The sequence below is a fragment of the Juglans microcarpa x Juglans regia genome, chromosome 8D, assembly GCF_004785595.1.
Source record: "Juglans microcarpa x Juglans regia isolate MS1-56 chromosome 8D, Jm3101_v1.0, whole genome shotgun sequence".
NCBI classification, from domain to species: Eukaryota; Viridiplantae; Streptophyta; class Magnoliopsida; order Fagales; family Juglandaceae; genus Juglans; species Juglans microcarpa x Juglans regia.
The window spans coordinates 31,686,382-31,707,863 of NC_054608.1; the positions used below are offsets into that span (position 1 = coordinate 31,686,382).

Here is a 21,482-nt window from a genome sequence, read left to right on the forward strand (position 1 = left end):
CTTTCTCAAGTTTTAACTGTTGATAATTGATTGTAGGCCTCATGTACATATATGATAGGTTTTCATGAAAACGAAGAGGGAGGAGCATATATATATATATATATATATATATATATATATATATATATATATATATATATATATATATATATACCAAAACAGCGAGAAGAAGGAAAGGGCGGAGCCTGACTGAAGAAGAAGAGAAAAAAGGGAATGGAAGAAACAGAGTAAGTGCACAATAATTAAATTATGCAAGCACAAATAAACAGGCGGTTAAACCGATCATATGCATGTATGCATATGCAAAGATAATTGTAATAAAGATAATTGTAATAAACATATAAGCTTTATTAAAATTAACAAGCTTAAAGTAATTACAAGCAGTTGGTAGTGCAGATTTGCACTTACAGAAATCAGGGAAAATAAGGAGAGTCAAGAACAAGGTAGAGAGGGTTAGAGGTTTTCTCTCAAGTGAGTTCTGGAATGAGCTCTGCCTTAGCTTAGAACGAGGTTCTCCTTTTATAGAATAAGGAGTTCCTGTTTACAATCATTAAAGTTAAACAGTAAATTAATCCGTGAGTGAACAGTAGAGGAACTGTTTAAGCACGGGGCTCAGGGTGTCATCATTGTGTCTTCTAGCTGTCTTTGGACGGCTACTTTGGTGCAAGACGACAAATTAGGATTCGGTCGACTCTGTGTCTTCCAGCTGTCTCTGTGGGCTGCTGCTTTAGACTCAGAGTGTCAATTATCTCAAAGAGGACTATAGTCGGTCTTCTTTGAACTCAAGTAGTAGTCAATCATCTTCCAGCTTTGGAATGCCTTCTGAATCATGACCGAAAATATTGCTGTATGAAGCCTCAGAGGATGCTTCCGAATTTTCTTCAGAATTATCACTTGTAGACTTAGACAGTTGTTGTTCCAACAATTTTATTAGATCTTTTTTACCAAGTTTGCGGAGGATGTTATCTTTGGCAGACTTGGAAGATTTCTTCGAGGATGAGCTGGTGGCTTTTCCTCTAGATGAAACTGTTGGAGAATCAGGGGCCTGAATTACCTAAGGGTATTCAGGTATTGCTGAACCAGATTTAATTGCAGGGAATTCCTTCTTGTCTTCTAAATCAGGGGCGACTTGAGGGAAATCCTTAATCATCTGGCTGATCACTTTTTCAGTATATCCGTACCTATCCCACCATTTTGTGAAATAAGCTCGGTCCATTATATTAGCATTTTTCTCATAAGTCCATTTGAAGATCCACGGTAGTTTGTAGGTCTTACAGAAATGGAGCTCATAAGGAAACATTTGTGAATGTCGGTTCAATTTTGTACCAGCAACTTGTTGATAAAATGTAAAAGCTCTGGCGAGCTGCTCAGGGAGATTCTGGGAAATTAAACCAAATTGGTCCCACCATTGGAGAAACCAGTAAGGGAAAGTTCCTTTGAATCTTGTATCAAAATTGATGAACCATGAATGGCTCATATCAGGTACCTGAAAGAACATGAAACGTCTCCAGGCAGTTATGTAATCAAAATAATTATAACTCAGTGCAGAGTCTGGGAGTCTTTTAAGAGTTGATGGGTTGGTACCCCATTCCTCCTCTGTGGTAACTCGAAGAATATAAGCACTGTGATAGATTAGTTTGGTGGAGTCATTCTTATCATAAATGGGTTTTATGATAAGAGAGTTGGTGAGAATTAGGATACTGGAATAATACTGGAGATTTTTGGAGGAATCTTCAGGTATCCAGTGGAAATTAGGGGGGAAATAGGAAGATGCTATTTTATACGGATCTGTAGAATTAGAACGGCTGGGTTCTATATGGAACAGATGGGTAACAAATGGCTTCTTCATATACATAGATTTTCCTTTTGGGAGGAAAAACTGAGGAGTAATCAAAGTAGGTCCTTTTGATGCGATTGCTTTCACATATGGATCAAAAGGGGTAGAAACCGTAGACGCGAAGGTCGACGGTTGCGCAATTTTACCAAGAGGTGTGAACCTATTGGCAATATCCAGTACTGTTGAGGGAGCACTGGGCACAATGGAGGATCCAGACTCATTCTTGATGAGTTTTATACTGGGTATTGGAGGTGGGGGATTCGCTCTCTGTTTCTCTTTTCCTTTCTTTTTACTGACGCTCATGGTTGGATGTCTGCAAGAATTCTCTGGTAAGAAAATCAGGGATAGAATTATCAGTGCCTTTGATGTATTCAATGTCAAAATAAAAAACACTTAATATGCCTTGCCATCGTGCAAAAATATGTTTTGATGCAATGTTTTGAACATCTTATTCTAAAACAAATTTAGCACTCATGCCATCAATGCGAAGTAAAAACTTCTTGTTTAACAAATCAGATTGAAATTTAGAAATACACAGTACTATAGATAATATTTCTTGTTTAATAGTACTATATTTTTCTTGTGCAGGATTCCAGGTTCCAGAATGGAATCGAACGATTTGTTCAGATGAACCTGGTGAAACAGATTGTTTCAGAATGCCACCATAACCAATGTTTGAGGCATCTGTCTCAACTATTTTGAATGAATCAGAGGTGGGGATATCAAGGCACGGCAGAGTTTTGACATGTGCTTTGATTTTCCTCACTATTTTAGTATGAATTTCTGTCCAAGGAGGAGGATTGGAAAGAAGTCTTTTGAACAAAGGACGACATTGTTTCCTCATATCCTTGTAGAAATCAGCAACATAGTTAAGAGATCCTAGAAATCTCTGTAACTGGTTTTTGTCAAGAATGACATCAGAGAATTTGTCGGCAAAATCAATGGCTCTTTGGATGGGCCTGATTTTTCCTTCAGAAATATCATAACCAAGGAATCTGATCTTGGTTTGGAACAATTTGATCTTTTTCGCAGAAACGACAAGACCATTGAGTCTAATGATGTCTAGAAACGAATTTAAATGTTTCCAGTGTTCATCAATAGATTTTGAAAAAACAAGAACATCATCTATGTAGACGATGGTAAAAGCAGTGAACGAATTGAAAATGTCGTTCATGATATGTTGGAACTCACTAGGGGTATTTTTTAGACCGAATGGCATGACATTCCATTCGTAATGACCAAAGGGAGTAACAAAGGCTGTCTTATACCTATCTGACTTGGCTATCTGGATTTGCCAAAACCCGGATTTGAGGTCAAATTTGAAAAAGACTACAGCATCACTCAACCTATGAATTAAGTCATTTTTGTTGGGAATAGGGTACCTAATCCACTGTAAGACTTTGTTCAAAGGTTTGTAATTAATGACTAGACGAGGGGTACCTCTCTCTAGTTCGGCCTTTTTTCGGACATAAAAAGCTGGGCAAGACCAGGGGGACTTACTCTCTCTAATTATGTCTTTTTTCATTAAATCAATAATCTCTTTTTTGCAGAATTCTAAAGTCTGACTATTCATCTGAATTGGTCTGGCTTTAGTGGAGATTGTGCGTTCATCAAAATTTTTGATATAGGGAAGAGAAACGATGTGTTTCTTCCTATGCCAAAAAGCATTTGGTAAATCAGAACAAACATAAAAAACAAGACGCTTGTTAAAATCATCAATTTTTGAAATCAAAATAGGTGAAGATAAATGTTCAGAAATCTTCTTGTATCTTATTTCCTGTTTAAGGAAATTCAGATGTTTTTGTTTTGCAAAAAGTAAAGATTTCAAACCTTTATCTTGATCAATCTCTTGACGAGATGCAAATTTGAATTTGATCTTTTGACCAAAAGGGTCGGTAGTAATACCGTCTTTTTCAGTCAAAAAGGGATATAAAGCAGAAATAAATGGAATGCCTAAAATCACTTTGTCAGACATGTTTTTGACTAAAACAGAAGGGATTTTAAAGCAAACATTATTTTGGCAAACATGAGCGTTATTAAGCTCAAAAGTAATTTTCATCTGAGATCCATTTGCAGAAAACAATCTCTCAGAGGATTTTTCAAAATACTTGCTAGGAATGAGTCCTTCCTGAATACAATTCAGATCTGATCCGGAATCAATCATAGCAACAACAGAAAATTGAAAATCATGGGCAACCACAATGGTAACCCTAGAAAACCATTTCGGAGGAATGGTATGATGGATTAAACAAATCTGGTTATCAGCAGCTAACTCATGTTGGCTAGAACCAGAGTCATTCGTTTGCTCATTATCAGAAGGGATGTCCTGATCAAGTTGTTTATCAATTTTGAACACTAAAAATTCTTGTTTTAAAATCTCATTTTCAGACTTAAGGTTGTTAACCTCAGATCTGAGTTCAACGATTTCTTTTTTAACAAGATTTATTTCGTGTTGCAAATCATTAGTAGAAATTTCCTTGGGTTTTTTCTTTTGAAATCTTTCCAAAGTTTCTTGAAAACTAATCCTGTGTTTTGAGGGTTCTGGTTCTTGACGACCCAGAAGCTTCTTTAGCTTAAGAAGATATTCTTCTTTGAGCTCAGGATTTGTAATTTGAGAAATCAAGGTTAGCAATAAATTCTCCTGTTCTTCAGACTTAGTCAGAGTATGGACTGTCTTCCCTTTAGTTTGACAACAAGTATCATTACAATTGCAACCTAGCTTCGGACCAGTAGAATCTGGAAATTCAATTTCTGAGTGATATTCTGAATCACTTGAACTGAATTCGAGGATATCAGATGATGAAAACGAAGCTATTTCTAGGAGTCGAAATAGTTCTTCTTTATCATTGTTATCAATATTCAACTGATTAAGCTTCTTTTTAAACTTTTTATCTTTTTTGGCTTTCTGGGGACATTTATTAGCGAAATGCCCTGGATTGCCATAGATATAACATTTTCCTTGAGAAGAATCTTTAGGTTTCTTTTTCTTAGAAAATGGCTTAGAAAATGGTTTTTTATAAGTTTTCTTATAAAATTCATCATGGGGTTTTCTCCTAATACCACCATGAGGTTTAGTAAATTTGTGTCTCCTTTTAGAGGGAGCTATAGCAGGAAGTCCAAATTGTTCACAGAATGTTCTCATTTCATATTTGGCTTTCTTGCTATTTCTCATCTGCTCTCGGAGCATCCTTTGATCATTACACATACTAATACCAAGTTTCTTTATTACTGCACATATATCACCATAGGTGTATGTATCTTAATTAAGAGACCCAGCAACAGTAAGTTCATCCTTCACTTTATAGGCAAACAAGCGAGGTAAACCATCAATAAATTTCTCCTTCCAGTAAGGCTTCTGGCTATCATCACGAAGCATTACTTTGGAAATGAAAACATCTTGGTACCATCTATAATCAGACATCTGATGACATCTAAGATTATTTAACTGGTCGCTGATACGACTGGTTATGTCAGATGGTGTGCCAATAAAATGCTTTAAAATTGTATAAATCAAAGTATTAACTCCATCAGAATGAGCAGATCCAATGGATTCATCAAAAATAGGGAACCCTTCATCATTACGCTTGACATCGTTCTGAATGGTTTCTTTGGCATCTCTGGTTAGGTGTTTATCCTACCAGTTTCTTAAAACACCGGAAAAACCTTGTGTTAAAATCTTAACAATATCAGGCTGTCTGATATTATTATTCACATAAGCATTTGCTACAAGGGACATTTTACTCATGGTATTCATGATCTCTTGTTCAGAAAAAACATCAATATTCCATTCGTAAACCTTGTCAACAGAGTAAGAAGATTGGCTTTGAAAAACTTTTTCTTCAAACTGTAAATCAGGAGGAGTGGGCCTGGAATACCAATTCTTCGTCAGACTCATTGGTTTGGGTCTTTTTGAAGAAAATGTGGCAATTTCAGGTTTTAAAACAATATCTTAAAAATTGTTTTCAAGTAAATCAAGATCCTTTTCTTCAGAGGAGTGATCGTTAGAAGACTCGTCTGTAGTTTCAACGAGAACTTCTTCTTCTATTTCTTTGTTAGACAAAGCACTAGTAGAAGGATGTTCTTTTTTCAGATAATTAAGCATTTGATCAATCTTATCTAAAGTCTGTGCCTGAGGATTTTTAAAATCAATTTTGGCTCGACTTTCAGGTAAGATAATCAACGGTTTTTCAATTATTTTCTTTGGTTGATCTGTATTTAAAATCAAAGGAATAGGATCAGGTTTTTCAACCTTTTCTTCAATCCGATCTAACTGTTGTCCGATCGTATGAAGAGCAAGATTCACAAAGTTATTTTGAGAAATAACATTTTTTGTTTCTTTGAGAATCTTGTCCTTCTCAGGATCTCTGGAAACAGTTTCCGAGATTTTGAAAGGTGAAGCAGATATCTCAACTCCCTTGTGGGTGATGAGAACAGTCTCCAAAGGTGGATGGCTTGACTGAACTACCATCTTTCCTTCTTCCTGGACAAAATCAGTTTTAACAACGTTTAAAGTGTTGTTTGAAACATAAATATTTTCAACAAAATCAAAGAAAAGAATATGCTGTTGCTGCTTATTCATTTCTTCTTTCCATTTCCGTTTAACACGTTGCTTTTCTTTTTCAGAATACTTTGCATGATAGGCTTTTCGCCTAGCACTGTTTTTTGAAAGTTTGTATTCTTCAAAAAGATAAACAAGATCAAACGCAAATGGTTTATTCAACACAGTTAGACTGTGATGAATCTGAGGAGCAACAGGAGCTACCATTTCTGAAGCTGTGGGTGATTCAGAAGATTCCTCTTCTTTATCAACTTCATTATGAATAGGCTGGTCTTTAGAGGAACCAGCACCCTGTGCTGAGTAAAAAGCAGAAGTAACTTGAGAGGACGTAGAGAGTCCTTTCAGTTTTAAAGCAGGATTAACAGGTTGGGTAGTTTTAACAGAATCTTCCAGAAATTGTTTGAGATTTTGGTCTCTTCTTACTGGAATTTCTGACCCTTGAAAAGAAGAACTAGATCCAGCATAAGAATTTCTTCTTAGCCCTGGAGATCTATTCTGGTCAAAACTAATTTTAATGGTTCCATCTAAATACTGTTGAATGTTACTTGGATAACTATCAACAGGGTTTCAAGGGATAGCGATTGGAGGAACATCTTCTTCCAAGATCCATTCTTTAGGAAGAGTTATATCTTTCCAAAAAATCATTCTTGGAGTTGAAACTTCCGCATCTGGGGTGGAACTCTGGATCAGTAGAGTTTTTCCCTGGATGGGTTTTGCAATTGCTCTCGGATTTAAATTCGTTTTTAAAAGACGATAATAAATCCTGTAAATCAATGTGAGAGGTTTACTCCCTTCAAGCATATCATAACCAGAGGTCAAAATATTTAAAGTTAAACATTTTGAAATATGATTATCATCAATAGCAAGAGTTAAATCAGGATAACAATTAAAATGGACTGGTCCGTTCGTTAAAGACGATTGGATCATTCCGAGAATACTTGTTTCAAAATGATTGAATCTGGCATCCCTTAGACAGAAAAGAACGGATGCATCGATGCCTCTCCTTGTTAAAGGTTTGGCAGCAATTTGGACAGATCCAATATGTATATATCTAAATCCTTCCTGGAAAAACTTTGCCATCTGTTTTTTTGGGAATAGGTAACATTTTTCTTGGGATTTAGATATAGCATAAGTTTGTTCAACAGTACGCACGCAGTTTCGTGTGTGCAAAGTTCTTTCAAACCAGTTGGTCCGATAGAGCTTATTAACATCTAGATTTGGAATCTTCCATGATCCCAAGGTAGAAGACTCAACTGCTTCAAAAGCACAGTCTTCCTCATTCACAATGTCAGGCGGCATAGCCGACCTGGAACTAATTGTTGAATTGGATCTACCTATCCAACTCATTTTGTCCTAGGACAACACCGACCGTCGCATCTCAGGGGTCTGCGAACTTACCACTCTCGGCCCTCGGGTTTAACATCTAATTGTTGTGAATTGCTTCTCCCCTGTTAAACTTATTTTGTTTTCTGACAACCCCCACCCGGAATTTCTACTTTGGTTGGTTCAGGATCATCTTTCGACAAGTAGGTAAGGTACCTGGTAAGTCCTGTATTAAGCCGAGGTTGGCGTTGAGGGATATATATATATATATAAGCCTAACCCAACCTATTTCTGAAACCACTGATCAAAGACAAACACAATATTGGACAGAGCTCATGAGGTTCGGCCCACCCAAGTCTCCACAGGATCATATATATAATGAATTATCTTCAAAAAACTTGTTTTATTATATATTATTTTTCGAAATATGAGGAGTTCTTCACTTGATTTCAGATTAATGAGAAATTATATTGCAAATTCACAAGACTTGGAAAGATTTTAGATTTAGCAATTGATTATAGAATATATTATTGATCATATATATAATTTGGCAGACACTTTAATGGATGATATTAAAGAACGTCTCTAGCTACATGCATGCATGAGTTGGGTATATTTTTGTGATCATATAGCACAAGAAATTTTGAGTTCGAATACCATCTATCCAACTTTTTTTTCCTAAGCTTTTGCTTTTTTCAATTGTACGTGCGATTCATAACTTTTTTCAATTTTACATAAATAGTAATAAACTCATCTTAACATCTAAATATATCTAAACTCATTTTAGATGTATCATATATAACTCACTTCACTTACTCAATTCACTACTATTCATAAACAACTCAGCTCAACATTTAAACGCAACCTTAGAGTTTAAACTTATGACACGGCCTATTTCGCTTAAATATTACATGTATTGAGCTAACTACTTGTTAATGGAGAGTCTATCCCACTTGTTAGAAAGAATGTTGAAATATTAATTAAATGAGCAAATATATATAATCTTTTAATTTGATTAGTTTACAATTTTGGGAAAATCGAAGAAATTTCTGACTCAATCCATTTCTTTCTTAGGATCAAAATGTATATATAGGATTCTTGGGTCGTAGACTAGAAGAACTTATATATTGGCCCATTTACTTTTTATTTTTCAAGTTTTTGTTAAACATGAATATTGATCACTCATGCATCTAGGTAATTCACTTAATTGTACCCTACTTCATCTCGTACTTTTTATTTCAATTAATTAACGAAACTTAATTTATTTTACCTTGAGAAATAAGGTGCGTTTTGCCCTGATCTGAGTTCCCTCCTTGTACACAATTCTAGATGTTCATATTCTTAATTAACGAAACTTTTGACTGCATGGTTACGTACTTGGTAGTACTGGTGCAATTGCAAATCACCTTTATCTTAAAAGTTTGAACTTTTGAGATAAGTAATGATTTTACATAATATCAAAGTAGAGATATTATTAAATTTGAATAATTTCTCTACACGATGACTCTACTCAATTTAATTAAATATTTTACATATCAAGTCCATTCATTGAAAATGAGTGTAGGCGATCCTCTTAAACTTGTAGAAAAAATGGTGATTTTATAACAATATATAACCCTCTAGCATTCATGGCCAAGATCTCTAATATTGGCCTTAAACAATCAGCATAATTTGGCCCAAATCTTTGTACAAACACCACTCGAAATAAACCAAAAAAAGAGATCAGGTCGTTCATTTTGTTTTTGAAACGTAACCACAGTTCAGGTATGTGCTGTTTTGGCAGCTTCTATATATATATATATATATATATAAAAGAATAATCTGCCAATAGGCAGGCTTTCCGTATTACAAATGACCAGGACTCATTGACTGATCAAATGATGCTTTTTGAGGCACCCAAATCAGTGTCTTTGTGCTTATAATTGGTAGCAGCGTTTTTTAACATCTCACTATATATTGTTTGACTGATCAGCTGGCCATTGGTTTAGGGTTCCTATTCTAATCATTATCAAGCTGCATGCTGAATGGCCGATATATATATATATGCAATAATATCCTCATTAATGCTCTATATTATATATTGGATTTTGACCTTTCCAAAACCCCCACCATAAAAAGCTATGAAATGGAAGCAACATTTATGTATATATAACTATCTTAGCCATCCAAGTCCTTGGTTTTCATGGCTTTTTGGACTTCTTTTCCCAACTTTCTCTCTCGCACGCTCATTAGTATAAGTTGGTTGTTCAATTAAGTATTGCAAAAACACTTGAAAAGAAGATCACCCAACTAAGCCCAGAAAGTCAAAACAGCAAAAGCAATATGGAAATGGCAGTCAAACACTTATATATTATCTATATATATATATATATATTATACAAAAATTGTCAAATCCAGCCACTCAAGTTTGGAGCTGGCTGGCTAGCTAGGGCCTGTCGACATCTTTTATTAATTTACACCTTTTAATTCACTTCAAAACAAAGATGCTTGCATTTAGCATGATTAAAACTATATATATATATATATATATATGTTCTCCGACACTTTTTTTTAGTCATATCCTCCACGTGTTCTGCACACATAATTTGCTTGGTGTTGTCGTCTCTCATCCTTTAAATGTAAAAAATTACATCTTCATCTCAGCTTTTTGCTAATGTAGTGGCAAGAGTACGTGGCTCATCCTCCTTCATTGACTTGTCACTCGTATTAACCTCTCTCTGTATATCAGTTACTCTATTTATAATATTTAAGTATTTATGTAAGTCTATATAATTATATTTAAAATAATTTTAAAATTATAATAATATTATTTTTAAAATAATTTTTTTTTCTCATTCATCAATGAGACTACATCTGTAATCTCCTATTCAGGACTGTAAATATAATTTCTATATATATATATATATATTTATATATTAATCATGGGGTTAGTAAGTGAGTGAAAGAGAAAGAGGTCAAATACAAAGTAGTAGTGGGCCAGCAACATGAGTTTTTGTGAGTTGTTGAGACATTAAATATTGATGGAGAGAGATTTCTAATGATCTAAAGAAACTGAAACAAAAACAATATATCTTCTGGCCTCCATCGACCTCCATGGTGACCTCAAAGAACAAAACTCCGTGCCCTACAAATAACAATTTTGTTTCCCTCTAAGTGCATGGTACCAATGCAATGCCCCCACAATTCTAAGGACAACTCTAGCTTATAATAAGGGCACCCTCGAATTACATAATACTGGTGCAATATTAGTACTGGATGTGGCAGCAGCACTGATGAAAAGAAAGAAGAAATGGTCCTACATTATTACATTTATATTTACATATCCATGCATGCAGATGCAAGCAGATGAACTACTAGCTAGCTAGGGAAGGGGCCGGGGACCCCTAAAGAAAGCCATTACGGCACTGCTGTCGTACGTACGTTGTGTGCGTGACCATGCTCAATGCCCACAAGATTGGCATCTTTGAATTTGTACTACATCATGATCATCCACATTTGAATGACAGTCCTTTCGGTCAGCACGGCAGAGGTAGCTTAGATAGCTAGCCTTTGTCACACAGTACCCATAGCAACTTTTTCGTTGTTTCTGCTTTACAACTAGGACTCTAGAAGCGCAGAATGATGGTCGGCTCTCTGTCTGATTGTGATCGAAATTACTGAACCTTTCTGTCATTAAATTTACACATATTTTCCTAACAAATGATTGATCGAGCTGGTATTAAATGTATATATATCTATGTTATGTAAGTAGGAGTGCAATCGATATTCATGAGAATGAGGATATGTGCATGTATCTCGATCCAGCTTGGAAATGGCTGCGGGCTATGATCTATACTCTCTCCAGTGGAAAAGATTGACCAGAATTCTGGACCGAAAACCTAGATATTTTTTGCCAGGTGATCAAGGCATGGGGTACTCACTTTTTAGTGGAAGAAAAGGACGGGGGCCCCTGAAAACAATACCTCGCTATTTTCAGCAATTCAGCCTTAAAAAATAGTTTTAAAAAATACATATAAATAATGACTTTCGGCAAGTGGTAGAATAACATGCATGATAACTAACAAAATACTTAAAAAATATATATGCTGGGGCTGGGGGAGTTGTTGACATGCACAGAGGCTTTTGCTTTGCCTAGAGAAGAAGGTCCTCGACACTTGTTATAGTAAAAAGCTGTAGTGGCCACTGCCCACAGCTAGCCCCTCCATCACTCACTCACTCACTCACAACAATAAGGAGATAAGGGCCACAGGCAACCCACTGCCATTGCTCTCTTTCACGGAAATGGGAAGAGTGTCATGTGGTTTTTGAAGTGACACTTGTGAAGAAAGCAGAGCATATGCATTTGCCAGATTTAGACCTAGCTAGGTACTCTGCTTCTGCCTGAAATTTCAAGCAATTTCATTAAAGAAATCATATTAAAACATGCTAAGGAATTCTTTTCAAACTTTTAGCATAATCCTTTCGTTAATTAATGTATAAAGTGTCCCTTTTTGTTGAATTCTTTTGGTGTATAAAAAGTAAAAAAAAGAAACAGTACCTTTCTCCCACTGACTCCACCAATGGGGCGGTTTACATTGTTAATGTTGTGATCTGTTCTATATATTTTTTCTGTTCCATGGAAACGATGCCATCTGTGAACTACTAAATTGAGAAAAGTGGGCTTGAAATGCGTGACACGTGTCACCTTCTCATCGGACACTTGGTGAATAAGAGATTAGAAATATTTGTCATTAAGTGGATATATGGGCTGAATTTATTCGATTCCAAGATTTTTTTTTTCTTTTAAATGAGGTTTAAATGAGGTGCATGCTGGACATTGATGGTTTCGACTGCGATATATATGCAGTATGTCCCATGATAAGAGCCAATTGCGAGTAGATTCCCCCCTTTTCCATTTATATTTTCTTTTTAATTCTTTTCAGATTTATCAGAAAGTAAAAGTACTGTTTGTTTATTGTGCAATACTTCATAAGGAATACATGAATGCTATGAAGGGAAAGTACTTGAAATATATATTTATTGAATTAAAGAATTGTGGGTTTCAGTTTTTTATTAATAATTAATAAATATATATTATAATTAGAGAAGTGCATGCATGCATACAGCTAGAGTATATATATATATATATATATATATATATATATATATATACAGGTTGTAGATGTTGTTGTAGCCTGATCTTTTTTTCCTTTTTTCTTTTCTGTGAGTGTAGTCAAATCAGCCATTAGTCACCCACAAACTTATGTATGTATATATATATATATGTATGTATGTATGTATATTCAACATGAGAAAAAAATATTGGACTCCAAACCATATTATATGTAAAGTCATGTGCACCCGGATTCCGAGAAAGTTAGGTTGTAAAACACAAAATGCTTATGATTACCAGCTCTCAGTTATAATCTCTCTGTAGTTAATTAGGTTTTAAAACACAAGTTTCCTTAAATTTTAGTGTGTAATATCTGATTGATCATCCATTCTTTCTTCTTCATCCTAAAAATTACTATAATAAAATTTTTATTTGTGATCAGTTATTTCCAGCTAAATGACTCTTACCAGTTAAAATAAGTCTGTTTTTATTGCAAATAATCCATTTCGTTGCAAAAAAATAGTCACAAATATCTATTTTTCTTGTAATGAATGTAAGATCAATCAACATGATATACATTATACGTACCTTACCTTCTCAACATTATATATATTATTAATCGAAGATGATCAAAACATTAAAATAAATATTGCATGCAGTGATTTTTTTTTGTAATTTGATTGATAGTAGAAGATGATGTTGTTATGGGTACTGAAGTCAATATTAATTGCATATCATATTGCATGGTCAATCGATCCTATATATATATAGATATATGTATAGATATATATATAGATATATGTATAGATATATATATATAGATATATGTATATAGATTAGACAGTACTACTCATTTTACAGAACTAATTCGAAACTAAGTACTACTCGATGATCAGCATGCATGGAAGATCAAATTTTATGGATATCGTAGTACCATGTATAGGAAGTTCAAATGTACGTACAGAAACAAATTCAAGTGTTACAGCAAATTAATTATAATATGATATCCAAGAAAGTGTTAAATGATTAATTAATGAGATATATATGTAACGTACTGGAAAACCAGCTTACAAAATTAAAGAGTGATTTTATAGTTGGGAAAATGTTAATATTTAATAATTTTCGCAAAAACATGCAGAGGCCGTGATCATGATATTTAGAATAATTAGGTGCATATATATATATATATGTATATGTATGTGGGAACTCTATTATATATGATTATACCCTTTCACGATGCAGAAGGCCGTAATATATATTATATCATATTGTATTATATTATATTATATTATATCATATATATAATATTAGGGGTCCTCAATAATTATAATTCCAAGTTTCAAGTTATAAGCGCATCGTTCATTCTCTCTCCGGCCCCATCGCTCAATTCTTGCATGTGAGTTGTGATATATGCTGCAATTTCATTTCTTTTAGTCGAAAGTCCAGCAACTTCTTTTTCATTTCATCCTATACATGATCTGATCCCCAACCCCTAAATTCACGTTCTTCTTGAATTAATTTACTTGTGTGGCATGAAAATCCTTCCGCGTTCTCTGCTAAGAAGTTTCGGGCTGATGGGTGAAGTACTAGGTAAGAAGTACAAACACAATGTGTAACACAGGGGTTGAGGGAGGGGGAGAGAGAGAGAGAGAGAGAGAGAGAGAGAGAGAAAGAGAGAGAGAGAGAGTTTGCTGAACAAGATGTTAGTACATATTGTTCGCATTGAAAAAGCTTCTCATCAGCTTCTCATCAGCCCACTGTTGTCATCAGCCGTTGCACACCCTACGTGGCGCCCATTCGCGCTCTCCCCCATCACACGGTTCCTCTCTCATTCAAAATTCCTTCTAAATTTTTTTCCTTTCCCATGCAAAACCCAGGTGCCTTCCTCTTCAAACCCCATCTCACCTCAAGGCTTGAATTTTTTCCTTTCCCGTGCAAAACCCAGGCGCCTTCGTCTTCAAACCCCACCTCACCTCAAGGCTCGACCCTCAATTCCCCACCTCAAGGCTTCGTCTTCAACCTCACCCCGACCCCAACATTCGACCTCAGCCCAACGGAGGACAAAGTTCCCAAGCAAAGAAGCTTCCAGTCCAAACCCCTGACCCTAAGCACGTCGTCTCTGTGATTTCTTCTATGTGATTTCTTGGTTTTATATGAAGTCCCGTCCTCTTCTCTGTGATTTCTTCCCATTGATTTATTGGTTTTACATTTTAAATGTCTTTGTGACAAAGACGAATTGGTTGTACATTTTGAATGTCTCTGTAATTGTTTTCAAATTTTGAAACCCTAACTTCAACTTGGCCAATCTTCACTACGCAGATTTCAAATTTTCCCAAGGTATGCTAATTTATTGACCTCTTTTATTCAATTTGATTCTGGAAACATCTTGATTAAAGGCTGTCAAAGTCTCTACTTCCCTCTCTCTCCCACACTCTGATACTCTCTTCCCTTTGTAAAAGAGGTTCGTGTAGATATATAAAGAGGTTCGGCAGTGAAACAGAGTTCCACCGGAGCAATGTCACTGGTTTGGTCTATTCAATTAGCTCGCGGGAAGTGGTAGATGGAGGAGCGTCGCGAGGTGGCGCTGAACAGAGAGACGCCGTCGCGGAGCGGCACTAGGAAGAGGAAGCTGATGCGGGTCTTGGAAGGGAGGAGGGTGGGCACGGATATGAATCAAAATTCGAATGCAGACTGAAATGTAAAACCCACGATGCAAAACGTGCGTTTTGCTTAAAAAAAATAATTAAAGCCACATAAGGTGTGCAACAGATGATGAGTTACAATAGGCTGATCCCTAGTATTACTCTATTTGCATATGGTTCTACGGTAATGTTATGAGAACGCTAATGTGTCCCTCTCTGATTGGAGGGTGTAAAACTCAAATTTTCACTTCATCCGATTTTAAGATTTTCTCTTTAAAACATTCAAGCAGTGGGGCTCTCATCCTGGGAAATGGTCGGGACCAATTACTTATTATTGTACTCACATCTCGTTAATTTGCTTGTATTTATTTATCTCATTTTACAACTTTATTTTAAATGGAAGCCATTTTTTAATAAAATAATCATACTCTTGTAACAAATTAATAATTAGAAGTTAATATTCGCTCGAATATTAACAATTTATAATAACAATAATTGTTTCTTTATCATTGTCCATTTATTTTCATGCTTGTATATTGCAATGGAATGTTTGTCGGCCAGATAATCCTTTATCAATATTGCAATGGAGCATTTCCATATAGCCTGAAAAGTATGACAACGAAATTAACGAGGTCTTGCATGAGTTTGGTAATAATGGTAAAGTTTTATTTTTGGTTACAGATCGTGTGTGTGTGTGTGTTGTGTGTGTGTGTGTATATATATATACATATATATATATATATATATTGAAGCATAATTTCTATCCAAGCCTTACAAAAAAACTCATGTAGACGTTTCTTCCAACCGGAAGCACGCAGGCTCTTTCTTTACAAAATCATGTTCTGCAGACAAGATGATCATGATCAGATACAAACCCTAATCCTTAAAACCACAGTAATATTGGAAATCGACGGTTTTCCTTATAACCACATACAAACTGCATGTAGGCTTTGTCCAAAGATTGAGAACGTTTATAATGTTGTAGATCATGAATAATATTCATGCATTAAGGGCCGGCTTGTTAGTTTGGGGTTGTGTTACTGGTCGTGAAAAGTGCTTAAATAGCCTAGTCAAAAGCTCTTTAATGATAATATTAGGTTGTTTGGTTGTTATATATTAAAGTAAATTTCAATTTCAAAAAAACTAAAAAGTATGTTTCAGGAAAAAAATATTCATTTCGACACTTTTTTTCAAACACCCTTTTTTGAATAATGCAGTACGTAGTTTCGATTTTAAATAAAATTGTCAATAGAAAAAAAAATACTCATACAACTTTTAGATAATTACAGATTTTTCATTTGAGATCTTATGCATCTTGAAGGGATTTTTTTTTTTCATTATACTTACTGAAAATCTTATTAGACTATTATTTTTATTATTTGATTACAATATTTGATTTCTATGAAGGCTATGACCAAAATTTATAAAATCTAAAAGACCTTTTAAGTCATTTCCACCTCAAAAAACATTTCAACCTCAAAGATGGCTAAAAAACACTTTAGACAGTTAGTTACAAATTAGATAATAAATAGCTTTTTAATAGTACTATAACTTATTGGTGATTAATCTCTACAATTAAAAGCCATAAAACTAGGCCTTGTTTGAATAATGAGTTGATCTAATTATTACATCTAATTATTATAATTTTTCTAAACTTTAACAAAATATAATAATTAAATAAGTCAACTTTTTCAAATTTTAAAATAAAAATAATAATAATAAATTATATTTTAATAATATTTTATTCATCTTTCAACTCTAACCATCTCATCTAATTTCATTTTAACTCAACTCAGCTCAACTCAATATTCAACCCTACCTTAAAAGTTATATTCCTCACCACAAACTTTATTAATTTAACTAGAATTGTTTTTTCTTTTCCGGTGGAATATTATATATTATGTTGGTTCTGCAGAAAAAAACAAATGGTGGGTGGTGGCCTGGTGGGGGTGTGGGGATGGCGAAATGGTAATACAGAGAGCACTGTTTCTGTTGTTTTGTCATGTTAGAAGTAGACATAGGCAATAATAGCTTGATTTTGTTTCTTCAGTTCGAAGCAGGTGCCCCTGGACTCCACCCCGACTCTACAATAATGTCTTTTCCGACTACCAATAATTATTATCCTTTCTCTACTGCATTGATCTCTTTCTTCTGCAGAAATAACCCCACGTGGTATGCACGTATGCGCACACGCGCATGTACTTAAAAGTGCGTTTCATTTTTACATGCATTTTCTTAGGGGGAAAATGCTGCAGTGAACTCAATCGTTGATCAGATCATGATCGAATATTCTAATAATTTCTCCATTTTTTTGTAGCACAATTCTGGGATATATACTAAGACGTATATATATATATATATGGATCGGATGAAAAACCTCGTGATGATCACGTCCTTTCTTTTAGTAATAAATTTCTGCATTCTTCTTTGTATTAATCTTCATGTTATCATGATCATGTACGTACTGGTTATAGTTACGTACGTACGTAGGTGATGGCTAGGTTTCTATTGTATAGTACGGCACTACGGCTACATCCTACATGATGACGTATAGCAACAGTTTTTAAGGTATAGGATTGTTTTTAGCCCTAGTTTACAGTGGATTATGCTAATTTTTCCCTTTTAGGTAGTCAAGATGTTGCCTAATATGGAAAGAAACAACAGGATCGAAAGGTCGATTCTTTTTCCCAGGCCTCAAAAACATCCGACAGCTTAACCCTCTCTCTCTCTCTCTCTCTCTTACAGACACGCACACTTACCGACAGACGGAGTCACAATGCCGAGTATGGAGAACAGATGCATGTATTTTGATTCTATTCTACAGATTTCTGTTTTTATTAATACAACAACTTTGAAAAAGAAGGTCAAACATAAGAAAGAGTTCTAATCTAATTACAATTAATGTTTAACTTTCACCTCAGCTCAGTTTTTTTTTTTTTTTTTTTTTGGGGGGGGGGGGGGGGGGGGGGGGGGGGGGGGGGGGGGGGGGAGTGTCAAAAATGGGGAGGTGAAAATTTCCTCAATGCACGGTTTGTCTAGTACAGATCAGAGGGTCTGTTTCAGGTGAGGTTGACTTCACAAACTCATCACCAACGCAGAGTATCTCTTCAAGATTAGCCTTACTGCTGATGGATTTCTTGGTGTTTGACTCTGGTGTTGATGATGATATTGGCAAAGCTGGAGAAGATTTGGTACATGTTTGTGTGAGTTCTCTTGCTCTCTCTACTTGAACCGTCCAATCTGTTCTGCAGAGGACATACATCATGAGCAGGGCACAGGATGCCTGTGCCGCAAGCAAGCCCAGCCACAGCCCGGCGAACCCCATTTTCGCCACAAACCCCAAGAAGATGGCCACAGGCATACCCACCAAATAAAATGACCCCAAATTGATGTTTGCCCCAGTAGTTGGCCTTGCGCTCCCTCTCAAAACTCCACAGCCGGTGGTTTGTGGGCAATTTCCAAGCTCGCATAGCCCGGCGACTGGCAATGCAATTGCAGTAAGTTCGAGAATTTCAGAGTCGCTTGTGAAGAATCGACCCCACTGATGCCTCATCAAGGTTGTGAACAGCATGGCACTGAGGCCCAAAACGATTGCACAAACTAGTGAAACAATCATGGAAATTCTGGCTTTAGCTGGGCGATTTGCGCCGAGTTCGTTCCCAACTCTTGTGGAAACTCCAAGACTAAGAGCAGAGGGAAAGACGTAGACTAGAGAGGTCGTTTGTATGAGGATTCCCATGGATGCAATGGTTGCTTTCGGGTTGACTAGAAGACCGCACAGCATTATCATGAACTCGTACCACCACCATTCAAGGCAAACGGAGATGCAAGTTGGGATCGCCAGGGCGAGCAAAGACGACCAACCTCGAAGGCAATCCATGCTCGGACACACCCACGAGTCTTTATACACACCGGAGAAATATACGAAGGAAGAAAGTAGGAGGAAGAGATTGAGATTGGTCCAGACCATTGCTATGGCAACCCCTGCAATACCCATCTTGAAATGGAAGACTAGAAGGAAATTTATGGGGACGTGAAGGAGAACAGAGAGGGCTGAACAGTAAGTTAATGGTAATGTGATGCTTTGAGTCCTTAGATAGATTCTAAGAGGATGAAGTAGAGAAAGGAAGAAGAGGTCTGGAATGGAGAAGAGAATGAAAGAATGGGCCACGGAAGATATTTCTTCGTCTTGGCCGCACCACAAGAGGATTCTCTTCATGTTTAGCCACATGAAAGAGATGGGAATGGAGGTGGAGAGGAGTAGAAGGACTGTCCTCTGAGAAGTTAAGCCAAGAAGCTTCCATTGTTTGGCACCGTAAGCTTGTCCACAGATGGGTTCCATTCCCATGGCCAAACCGGAGATAACAGAGTAGCCGGTGATGTTGGCGAAGCCAATAGAGAGAGATCCTCCAGCGAGCTCAAGTTCTCCAAGATAGCCAAGAAAAAGCATGGAGATCATGGCCCTTGAATATAGAAGTAGACCTGTGATGGCTGTTGGGCCTGAGATCTTCCCGATGGCTTTGATTTCTTCCAAGGCCTGAATATTGGAAACAAAAGTAAATTAGTTCCTGCAAAAATGAGTGTATTTTGATAGCTATCTTTATCGATCATTACTGTTCTCAAGTGTCGTCTTAGCAATATGTATGTATACATGTATACATATATATATATATATGTATGTATGTATGTATTGGTATATATTTGTTTTATATATGTCATCACGAAAATGGGGGGTGTGCATGGATCTCATTTTTACCTCAGGAGGAGTTGGCCACCTTTGAAGTTCTTCGTCATCAAGCTGAAGATCCGTGGATTGATTGAGATTTACGGAATGGGTTTTCTTGGGAGCAGATGGATTTGGGTTACACATGATAGCCTTTTCTGAGAGAATAAAGTTTAAAAGGAGGGGTTAATGAGAGGGATGATCAGGATGTACAAAATAGGCTTGTGTGCTTGTGTGCGCAGTTCTTTTGTTTTGCAGTATGGGAACGGGTGGATGGGGGGTAGGGTTTATATATAGATGAAGGGATTAGGCCCTACTGTTGGTTCTGCAGGCACGTGTCAACTTAGCAAAGAGAATTTGTGTGTAGTTTTTTGGGGGGCCCTCTCTCTCTCTCTCTCTCTCTCTCTCTCTCTCTAAAACTATTAGGCTAGCAATTACTATATATTCATTTCCTTCCTTGATATTGGAAGCGTTTGGGTGGAGTTCATAACATGTGGGAGCCCTGATCTTATCCTCGATACTAAAATTATAGGGTAAAGAAAGAAGATTAGAGAAATATTAGTATTTTTTTTACCGCCCAATCAGGTCATTTGCTTTGTTTGAATGATACTGGTTGTCCTTTTAAACGTACGTGGATAATCTTTTAAACCCAAGTTTGGTTTCTGATCTCAGTACGAACAAGGATAAAGAAGTTTATCTTTGGGACTACTTGTGAAGTGGGGAAGGGATCATCGAAGAGCTAGCAAATTCGCCTACTTGTGAAGTGAAATGACAAGGGTCAAAAGGCATATATGTTGTTTGACAATGGCTGGCTGGCTGCAGCATGCTTTGAATGTTTGCATGTTCTAAGGCATGCATGCATCGTGCATGATCCCTTTGTTGCACAACCCATGTGAGAAAACCCATTCCGAGCATGACTCTTGCTGTCCAGATCCCATTACAACACCCCCCCCAAAACATCCTTCAAACCACTTGCTCTAGTTTTAGGTGACAAGCTTGGTGTAAATTCTGTTCCCCGGCCCCCATCTGTTTTCGCTCTTTGTTTTACTCGTTTGGACACAAAAGAGTAGTAGTTAAAACACTGAAAACAAGTGTACCAACTAGAGCATCTTAAGTGTCCTTTATTAAAGAAGTGGAAAAATCTGGTTGAAAATTTGGTTTTTGGGTGAGTTTGGGCTCAGGTGGGGTTTTGAACCCTAAAGTGCAAGATGAAGATGATCTGGTAGATCTTTTCATTGCAATTTGCAATTTTTTTTTTTTTAATTTTTTTAAAAATTTGTTTTTATTAAAAAAGTTTATCTTCGAGA

At 36.1% G+C, this 21,482-nt stretch overlaps 1 protein-coding gene and 1 long non-coding RNA gene across 2 annotated transcripts; one reads left to right on the forward strand and one right to left on the reverse strand.

Moving 5' to 3' along the window:
* The first annotated feature begins 520 nt into the window (after positions 1-520).
* LOC121243431 lies at positions 521-14,989 on the forward strand. The gene is made up of 3 exons (XR_005936136.1): positions 521-533; positions 5,753-5,757; positions 14,553-14,989. It is a non-coding gene; the product is annotated as an uncharacterized LOC121243431 (long non-coding RNA).
* A 3,437-nt stretch (positions 14,990-18,426) lies between these two features.
* LOC121241893 (protein DETOXIFICATION 48-like) lies at positions 18,427-20,445 on the reverse strand. Its single transcript, XM_041139754.1, has 2 exons — positions 20,209-20,445; positions 18,427-19,989 (listed from the first exon to the last, which is right to left on the reverse strand). Exons 1-2 carry the CDS (start codon positions 20,320-20,322, stop codon positions 18,472-18,474), a joined length of 1,632 nt encoding a protein of 543 aa, XP_040995688.1. The 5' UTR covers positions 20,323-20,445; the 3' UTR covers positions 18,427-18,471.
* Positions 20,446-21,482: the final 1,037 nt, after the last annotated feature.

Coding starts and splice junctions, on each gene's coding strand:
- LOC121241893 (XM_041139754.1), bottom strand. CDS start 20,322: ATGTGTAACCCAAATCCATCTGCTCCCAAGAAAACCCATTCCGTAAAT. Junction 19,990..20,208: donor GGTGGCCAACTCCTCCTGAG/GTAAAAATGAGA, acceptor TCCAATATTCAG/GCCTTGGAAGAAATCAAAGC.